Source organism: Oncorhynchus mykiss, chromosome 12 (genome assembly GCF_013265735.2).
Source record: "Oncorhynchus mykiss isolate Arlee chromosome 12, USDA_OmykA_1.1, whole genome shotgun sequence".
NCBI lineage: Eukaryota > Metazoa > Chordata > Actinopteri > Salmoniformes > Salmonidae > Oncorhynchus > Oncorhynchus mykiss.
Window position 1 is genome coordinate 83,469,361 of NC_048576.1, and position 9,856 is coordinate 83,479,216.

The 9,856-nt window shown below is 41.3% G+C and overlaps 1 protein-coding gene across 1 annotated transcript; it reads left to right on the plus strand.

Annotated features, from left to right (window-relative positions):
* The first annotated feature begins 1,368 nt into the window (after positions 1-1,368).
* LOC110538674 (PDZ domain-containing protein GIPC1) lies at positions 1,369-7,021 on the plus strand. Its single transcript, XM_021625637.2, has 7 exons — positions 1,369-1,677; positions 2,059-2,572; positions 2,682-2,867; positions 3,164-3,344; positions 3,572-3,684; positions 3,771-3,852; positions 4,336-7,021. The coding sequence occupies exons 2-7, from the start codon at positions 2,273-2,275 to the stop codon at positions 4,485-4,487; spliced, it is 1,014 nt and encodes a 337-aa protein (XP_021481312.2). The 5' UTR covers positions 1,369-1,677; positions 2,059-2,272; the 3' UTR covers positions 4,488-7,021.
* The last annotated feature ends 2,835 nt before the right edge of the window (positions 7,022-9,856 follow it).

The window sequence follows — 9,856 nt, forward strand, 5'->3', positions numbered from 1 at the left end:
TAAAGCTCCGCCTTATCTCAGTTCACTGGTCACGATGGCAACACCCATCCCTAAAGCAAACACCTAATTTGGCCGCCTTTCGTTCCAGTTCTCTGCTGCCTGTGACTGGAACAAATTGCTAAAATCGCTGAAGTTGGAGACTTATCTCCCTCACCAACTTCAAACATCTGCTATCTGAGCAGCTAACCGATCGCTGCAGCTGTACATAGTCCATCGGTAAATAGCCCACCCAATTTACCTACCTCATCTCCATACTGTTTATATTTATTTACTTTTCTGCTCTTTTGCACACCAGTATGCAAAATACCTGTACATGACCATCTGATCATTTATCACTCCAGTGTTAATCTGCAAAATTGTACTTATTCGCCTACCTCATGCCTTTTGCACACAATGCATATAGACTCTTTTTTTCTATTTTTTTTTTCTTTTTTTCTACTGTGTTATTGACTTGGTAATTGTTTACTCCATGTGTAACTCTGTGTTGTTGTCTGTTCACACTGCTATGCTATATCTTGGCCAGGTCTCAGTTGTAAATGAGAACTTGTTCTCAACTAGCCTACCTGGTTAAATAAAGGTGAAATTAAAATAAAATAAAATAGTGGTTAGAGTGTTGGACAAGTAACTGAAAGGTTGCAAGTTGAAATCCCCGAGCTGACAAGGTACAAATCTGTCGTTCTGCCCCTGAACAAGGCAGTTAACCCACTGTTCCTAGGACGTCATTGAAAATAAGAATTTGTTCTTAACTGACTTGCCTAGTTAAATAAAGGTACAATTTAAAAAATGTGACAACGTTTGATTTGATTTGACAACACAGTTATTTTACACATGCAACAAGTTTGCCAACTAGGGACTAGCTAACTGGATTGGGATCAAAGCACCATTGTAACAGAGTGCATTTTGTTCTACCTGGAGCAGATTGTCAAACAAGCAATCTTCTGAAAAACACACATCCACATCCAGGGGTTAAATGGAGTGAGAGACATATGGGAACTGAATCTGTTACAAGTTAGAATCAAAAGCTGAGCATTTTTTGTAAAAGCCTGTCTGTCATCTATACTAGGTAGATAATAAAATGCATTACAGGCAGTGTAGATTAATTATTCATGCCAGGAGGACTATTGGAATTCCTAGGACAGAGGGTTGAAAAACCTGCCTTACAGTAGGGGGCATCGAAGAGCTAGAGACGAGGAGAGGAATCCTATAGTGGAGGAGGCCATTATACAGTGCTGAAGTCCCACCCCTGCAGTCGTCAATTGTTACCACAGCCGCAAAGTGATAAACCCCGCCTGGTTCTACTATTGCTCTTCTTAAAATCTGATTTTAAACCTATCCTTAACCTCATTGCTAACCTTATTCCTAACCCCAAAACATAAATAAAAACCAAAAAGCACATTTTGTTTTCCTTATTTTTTTCTTCTCTCGACATAGCCAATTCTGACTTTGTGGCTGTGCTATCTAATGAAAACACCCCTGCTGAACTACATACATACCCATCAGATCATCCTTTCCTCTAATTTTCTTGTTAGCGTATCTCACACGACTAGCGATTCAAATGCGATGCAACTTTACTTTCACAACCTTTGGATCAAGAAGTAACCTAGTGTTTTGATGTTCCATTCCACGTCTGGCTTGAATCAATCACCTCGTACAGCGAGTTAGCTAGCTAAAGCTCTGGTAAGATGCTTACCTTGACTGCTATATTCCTTCATTCTCAGCTAGCTAGTAGCTAATAATATTGTGTTAGCCAACAAGCTAACTAGCTAACAAGTTAGCTACCTAACTGGCAATCTGTTTAAAAAAAATAGGTGTGTCAAATTAAGTGCAATCTCTGATTCAAGTTGAGATGTTTATCATCTTATCTAATGCCATGTAACTTGATGGCAAGCCAAGTAGGCAGAATAAGTGTTTTAAGGGTGAGCTAGCTAGCTGGCTAGTTAGCTCCTGGGCGTTTTGGTACTCGTTTTTGAAAGCTATCTTCCAGTGTATTGTGATGTGACGCACCAGCGATGGGGTTTGGTAGTAATGCTTAACTAACCTGTCACAATCTGTTCACAGATGCACTCTGAATGTCTAGTTGCCATACAGTTGAAGTTATTGTCCCAACAACAACAGTAGCTAGCAACAACGACCACCATCAAGAGATAGCTGTGGTTCACTGGTGAATCATCAGGTGGAAGAAGACTTGAGAGAGAGAGAGTCCTTTGCTGGACCTTTGGCTACCTACCAAAGCAGCATCTGTTCACTTCCACAGACAGACAGAAGGATAAAAATGCCTCTTGGATTGGGTAGAAGGAAGAAAGCATCTCCACTAGTGGAGAACGAGGAAGCCGAGCCGATCCGAGCGGGTCTTAATGTCCCAGGAATGGACGGCCTGGATGGAGGTGGTGTGGGGCTCGGGGAGGGTACTACCCAGGAGGGTCTGCCACCCCCACCCACCAGCCTGAGACCTCGTTTGATCTTCCACACCCAGCTAGCACACGGTAGCCCCACGGGACGCATCGAGGGCTTCAGCAACGTGCGAGAGCTCTACACCAAGATCGGAGAGGCCTTTGGGATCGCACCACCAGAGGTGAACAATATGACGACTGACGTGTGTGTGTGTGTGTGTGTGTGTGTGAGAGAGAGAGAGAGATCTGCTTCAGTTTATCCCTTTACTGACTCACTTTCTAACTCTTCAGGTGATGTTCTGCACTCTGAACACTCACAAGGTGGACATGGACAAGTTACTGGGGGGTCAGATTGGGCTGGAGGACTTTATTTTCGCCCATATCAAAGGCCAGAGGAAGGAGGTGGAGGTGTTCAAGGGGGAGGACGCCCTGGGGTTGACCATCACTGATAATGGAGCTGGATACGCCTTCATCAAGGTGGGCATGGTTACTGGCTAGGAAATCAGTCGTCTGTGTCTGTCACCTCTGATAGGTCTGGCAGTGGAAGGAAATGCATCAGCATCACACACAGAGGACTAAAAATAGAACAAAATGGGAGCGTTTGAAACGCAGAGCCTCAATTGCAGCGACAGTGTGGAATGTACAGTAGACTGAATATAAGATGTTAGTTAGTTGCCTATGCACATTATAGAGTTGTTTATGTTGCCCACTGCCAAATTGGCTGATTGTGTGAAATGGTGGATTTTTACTTTGTCTCATCCTGTCCCTTCAAGAGAATAAGGGAGGGTAGCGTGGTCCATCAGATCCAGGTCATCAACGTGGGAGACATGATTGAGTCCATCAACGGCCACAGTCTCATTGGCTGTCGACACTACGAGGTGGCCAAGATGCTCAAGGAGCTGCCCAAGGGGAAGGACTTTGTTCTCAAGATGGTGGAGCCCTTGAAAGCCTTCGGTGGGTTTGTGTATGTGTGTGTATAAGAGATTGTGTGTGCTGACACAGTAATTATGAATCATATTATGGTGTGACAGATTATATTTAGGAATGAGTCAGCACTTATCAAACTTTGTAATGCCTTTTACTAATTGCTCTTATATTATCATTGACTAGCTAGATATAGAATTAGGAGGTTAGAAACCTGATGCTCCTTTGACATGTTATGTTGTCTCCCTTACCTGTAGACATGATCAGCCAGAGGTCAGGAGGGGCCCGGGCTGGCTCAGGAACCCAGCTGGGGACAGGGAAGGGCACCCTGCGTTTACGCTCCAAAGGCCCAGCCACGGTGGAGGAGCTGGTGAGTGTGTGTTGGTTCTTCTATTACCTTTAATAAGGTTAACATGGTTTCAGGTCATGACTATGTTTGTTGTATTTGTTTGACAGCCCTCTGCATTTGAGGAGAAGGCCATAGAGAAAGTGGATGACCTCCTGGAGAGTTACATGGGCATCAGAGACAGTGAGCTGGGTAAGGGAGACGGTGTGTGTATACGTGTGAATGTGATTCACACATGCAGCTCCTGTTAGCAAAGTGGTGACTTGTGTGTTGCCACTTCAAATCAAATGTTATTTGTTACATGCTGTAAGCAACAGGTGTAGACTAACGGTGAAATGCTTACTCACGGACCCTTCCCAACAATGCAGAGAGAAGGAAATAATAGAAAAGTAAAACATGTAATAACAGATACACAATGAGTAACGATAACTTGGCAATATACACAGGGTACCAGCAATAAGCAATATACACAGGGTACCAGTACTGAGTCTGTGCAGGGTACAAGGTAGATGTGTACATTTGACTAGGAATAAAGTGACAAATAATAAACGTATGTGATGAGGCAAAGTTTGTGCAAAAAGGGTCAATGCAAATAGTCTTGGTAGCTATTTGGTTAACTATTTAACTTCCTATTACTTTGTTGTGCTGTGGTTGACCCCTCTCCCTCACTGTCAGCTGCTACAATGGTGGAGCTGGGGAAGGACAAAAAGAACCCAGATGAGTTTGCCGAGGCGTTGGACGAGACTCTTGGTGACTTCGCCTTCCCGGATGAATTTGTTTTTGACGTCTGGGGTGCCATCGGGGACGCCAAGGTCGGCCGGCTGTAACCGGAGGGAGCAGGGGACCAACCTGTGTGTGGTTTTGAATGCTGAGGCACCAACCTGCAAAAAACAGAACTACTAGGAAACACCACACTACCATCATGTGATTTACTTATTGTTTTCTGTGTACTTATTATTTTTTTACGTGGAGTTTACTACTCTTGTTGGGATACTTTTGGGGGAGACTCTTTGGGAGGATATAGACAGTGTATGGGAGAGGATAGAGGACTCTGATCACTAGCTCTGATCACTCGATCAGGCTGAAAATACTCTCATCAGACTCAGACTATTGAATGCAATACGTGGAGGTTATTGTGTTCAAACTGCAAGTGCTTTTCAATTTTCTTCCAGGTCTTGTGGTTGTGGACACACCTCCTGACCTTGAACACGTCACATGTTAACGCCCAGGTCTTTGTTCCACTAGTCCTCTGAGGAACAATCTCGAGAACAACAAGTGGAGAAGTGAGGGACCACGGCTTACATACACCTACCTTTTGAAGTTTGAGTTCAAACAAACTGTGATTTTCCTCCTCCCACTTTGCACTGTCTTGCACTGCGCTGTAGAAAATATAAGAAAAGTGCATTGTACTTCACTGGAGCAGTCACTCACTACATTGCACTGGTGCATAGAACTGGACTACAGTATTTGTGTTCTGTGCGGTGTTGTTCAGAGAGAGGCGTATTGAGAGGCTCATGCCCAGAATGTCCTGGTCAAATCGCATGGTCAGAAAAAACATCTTATTAGCCCGTGCTATTATTGTTTGTCTCCTCGTTGTGAGTTCTTTTGGTTTTATGTGCTGTTGAGTGTCACTATTGAAGGAGTGCTTTGGCTGCTGAAGGTTCACAATGCGTAGACTGTCACTACAAAATTAGCTGCAGCTTTTTCTATGGTTCAAACTACAATCACTCAGTTTTTCTGAAGTGAATAAGGTATAGAGAAACAAGCTGCACTTGTAGCACATCTCAGTCTGTTAACAAAGATAGTCTGGTTAATACTTAAATGGTCCCCTTTGCCAGGGAAACTCCAGTATTAAGAAAAGCAGTGTTATATTACAGTATTACAAGAATACTCAAGAATTTGAAGTACATGTTAAAACATTTTTTTTTTTTAAAGCTATTGACTTATTGGTAGACTGAGCCTTTAATTTTTTAAGAAATGTTTTTGCAGGATTTTTTTAAAGGAGTGGTGTTTTAAATGAAAAAGCGTTGTGTAACTGATGAGGAATTTCCTTTGTTTTAATTGAGTTGGTGGTAAAAATGAAAACTGATATCCATGCCAAAAGCATTGGCATTTCCAATAGACTGCATTTTTTTAGGGACCAGACAGTCTCAACATGAAGGAGCCAAATAGTTATGCACATAAGTCATGGAGCGGTCAAGTAATGAAAAGAAAATGCACCATTATGCAATTCTGCAATGAAATGAAGGACCAAGTCCAACACTGTTACTTTAGGAAAGAACCTGGACACTACCATAGGAACAGAATGATGTCATTATCAAACCAAACTACTTTCTGCAAAGTCATCTGGCTTTTAGTGACTTCTTTATAGATGAATAAAAAAACATGCAATATGGGTCAAAGTTCCAAGATATAGAAAAGAATTACTCAACATAGAAAATATTTCTTTTCATAACTTTTTGGGGTTTTATCTTTTCCATAGTCTATCTCTGAATGAACAACATATTTTTGTAGTAAATTGTTTGGTTGTTTTTCTGTCTATCAATGCTGTTGAAGTATATCTAGATGGTTACTGTCATAAAATACTGATAATAGGCACTGTAATACTGAGGACATTGTTTTGGATGGCTTTCTATAACAATGTCTGATTTATAATGGCAATAATAATGACGAAGATTATGAAATAAGATGTTTTCCATGTCTTTCCCTCAGTTGAATACACAAATGTTGCCTTGGACTCTTCAACAGGAAATATTTCCCTAGATGTAATTCATATTACTATATTATGTCAGATTGTTTAGCAGAAAAAAGTGCCAAATCTTATTGATTTTTTAAAGTTTTTGTAATTTTCCTTAGTGGGACAAGAAAATGAACTAACGTCAGGTCGTAGTCAAGCTGATATTTTGCACAGGCTGGCTGAGTTGGTGTTCACCTGCGAATGGAAACATGTTCTTCTTAGAGAGACAAACACATCACCCCCTGGAGTGCTGTGTGTTTATAGGTGTGTAATCAGGTCCTGTTCTCACCTCAAAAAATACATGCATCTAATCACTCCCTTCAGCCCTCAATAGTAGGACAGTTTGGGAACACAATACACAATGGGAATTTGATATGGCGTGTCAATGTTTGAGAGTCACATCTATGATTTAATTTGTAATTGTACTGATACTAATCTTAGTCCTGGGATGGAATATATACAGCCTCTAAAAGCTCGGCTCAGCATCCCACGTTCTGGAAGTTTTTGCCATGGTCAACCTTTAGCGATCTGAATCCCCAAAACAACCATGTTTACTGCATACAGTTCACTGGACACAGCACGTCATTTCAACATTGAAATGTGGGTAATATTTGGTTGAGATGTTGATCAATGTGATTTCAACCTTTATTCACCCACTCAAAGACAGCCAGAAGTTTGTTGAATTCCTAATGTGTTATCACTATGCTCTAAATCTTCTAAAATTGATTAAATTATATTTTTTCCTCATCAATCTGCTCACAATACCCCATAATGATAAAGCGAAAACATTTTTTAGCAAATGTATTAAACATACAAAACAAATACCTTATTTACATAAGTATTCAGACCCTTTGCTATGAGACCTGAAATTGAGGTCAGGTGCATCCTGTTTCCATTGATCATCTTTTAGAAGTTTCTACAACTTGATTGGAGTCCACCTGTGGTAAATTCAATTGATTGGACATGATTTGGAAAGGCACACACCTGTTGATATAATGTCCTACAGTTAACAGTGTATGTCAGAGCAAAAACCAAGCCATGAGGTTGAAGGAATTGTCTGTAGAATGCTGAGACAGGATTCTGTCGAGGCACAGATAGGGTACCAAAACATTTCTTCAGCATTGTAAGATACAGTGGAACCACCAGACCTGGAACCACCAAGAATCTTCCTAGAGCTGGCCACCCAACCAAACTGAGCAATCGGGGGAGAAAACCCTTGGTCAGGGAGGTGACCAAGAACCTGATGGTCACTATGAATGAGCTCCAGTGTTCTTCTGTGGAGATGGGAGAACCTTTCAGAAGGACAACCATCTCTGAAGCACTCCACCAATCAGGTCTTCATGGTAGAGTGGCCAGACAGAAGCCACTCCTCAGTAAAAGGCACATGACAGCCAGCTTGGAGTTTGCTAAAAGACACCTAATGGACTCTGACCATGAGAAACAATATTCTCTGGTCTGATGAAACCAAGATTGAACTCAACGTCAACAAAACGAAGGAGATGATCGTGGACTTCAGGAAACAGCAGAGGGAGCACCCCCCTATCCACATCGACGGGACAGTAGTGGAGAAGGTGTCAGTGTACATATCACGGACAAACTGAAATGGTCCACCCACACAGACCGTGGTGAAGGAGGCTGAAGAAATGTGGCTTGTCACCTAAAACCCTCACTAACTTTTACAGATGCCCAATTAAGAGCATTCTGTCGGACTGTATCACAGCCTGGTACGGCAACTGCACCGCCCTCAACCACATGGCTCTCCAGAGGGTGGTGCGGTCTGCACAACACATCACCGGGGGCAAACTACCTGTCCTACAGGAAACCTACAGCACCTGATGTCACAGGAAGGCCAAAAAGATCATCAAGGACAACAACCAGCTGAGCCACTAGCTGTTTACCCCATTACCATCCAGAAGGCGAGGTCAGTACAGGTGCATCAAAGCTGGGACCGATAGAAGCTGTTTTTCAATCTCAAGGCCATCAGACTGTTAAACAGCCATCACTAACACAGAGAGGCTGCTGCCTACATACAGACTAAAATCATTAGCCACTTTAATAAATGGATCACTAGTCACTTTAAATAGCGCCACTTTAATAATGTTTACATATCTTATATTACTAATCTCATGTGTATATACTGTATTTTATACCATCTGTTGCATCTTGCCTATGACAAGTTAATAGGCTATTTACTTTATTGCAAAAGGAATATTGAATTGTGTTTAGTTGTCAACAAATTCCAGTTTGTTTTCAAATAAAAAATGTATATGTTGGATTCACAAATCTAAGTTAAAGAATAGGAGGAAATCTAATCAAACTTTAAATGCATTTTGAATGAAGTTAGTATCAAATCAATCTGTTAACTTAGGTTTTTGGTTGACATGGAGACTTAAATCCAATATCAATGATTATTTTGAAGATTGCATTTGAAATCAACCACAGCTTAAAATCCTTGGCCAATATTTATTGTATATTTAAGCAATAACCCCTGAGGAGGTGTGGTATATGGCCACTATACCACGGCTAACGGTTGTTCTTATGCACGACGCAACGCAAAGTGCCTGGACACAGCCCTTAGCCGTGGTATATTGGCCATATATCACAAACCCCAGAGGAGCCTTATTTCTATTATAAACTGGTTACCAACATAATTAGAGCAGTAAAATTACATGTTTTGTCAAACCCGTGGTATACGGGCTGATATACCACGGCTTTCAGTCAATCAGAATTCAGGGCTCAAACTACACAGTTTATCATTTTAGTTGAACCCTGGGTTGAATTGAAACAATAGCTGCCTTAAATGCTATATATGTCTAAATAGTATCATTGATATATGACTTATAAAGTGTGGTTACATTTAATTTGCTTTGTTAAACCTATCCTTTGGAATGACTTAGGTTGCAACAGTGCATATATGTAGTTATTAATAGGTCTCTTAATAATCATTCTCATGATAGCACATTGGTAGTAGTCAGTGGCAAATAGAAAAGCCGAGTTTGGTTAAAACCCTGGATGGGAGACCAAATTAATAGCTGTAGATCAACTCGCCAGTAGGAGGTGCTGCCCAGCCTATAGTGTTTTTTGTTGATAGTGGATATAATGTTGAAGATTTAGCCTACTGTTCTGACTTGGTGGTGCACATGTAGCATATAACCTGTTTTAGAGAAATGTATCATTGAATATTGTAAGAGCTTCCATTGTCTGTTTATATGCCCCCTTTATTTATCCTATGGTTCTGACTTGGTGTACAGGGAGAACACTGTAAAAATGGCCCATGTTCTGAATTCTGTCGCTTTACATTTCAAAAGTGCTGAACAAATAGTTATATGGACTATGTCCGTCCTAGCTCATCAATGTCTAAATTGAAATTACGGCTTGCCTCTTATCCGCTTGTCGTCCCCTTATGCAATAGTTTGTACATCTCAATTGTCAGTAGCAACCACATTTGTTTAAGCAAGT

What these genes read in the sequence shown, in the direction of transcription:
- LOC110538674 (XM_021625637.2), top strand. Translation starts at nt 2,273, where the DNA reads ATGCCTCTTGGATTGGGTAGAAGGAAGAAAGCATCTCCACTAGTGGAG. An exon ending in CTGGATACGCCTTCATCAAG is followed by an intron (nt 2,868 to 3,163) that starts GTGGGCATGGTT and finishes TGTCCCTTCAAG; the next exon opens with AGAATAAGGGAGGGTAGCGT. An exon ending in CATCAGAGACAGTGAGCTGG is followed by an intron (nt 3,853 to 4,335) that starts GTAAGGGAGACG and finishes CCTCACTGTCAG; the next exon opens with CTGCTACAATGGTGGAGCTG.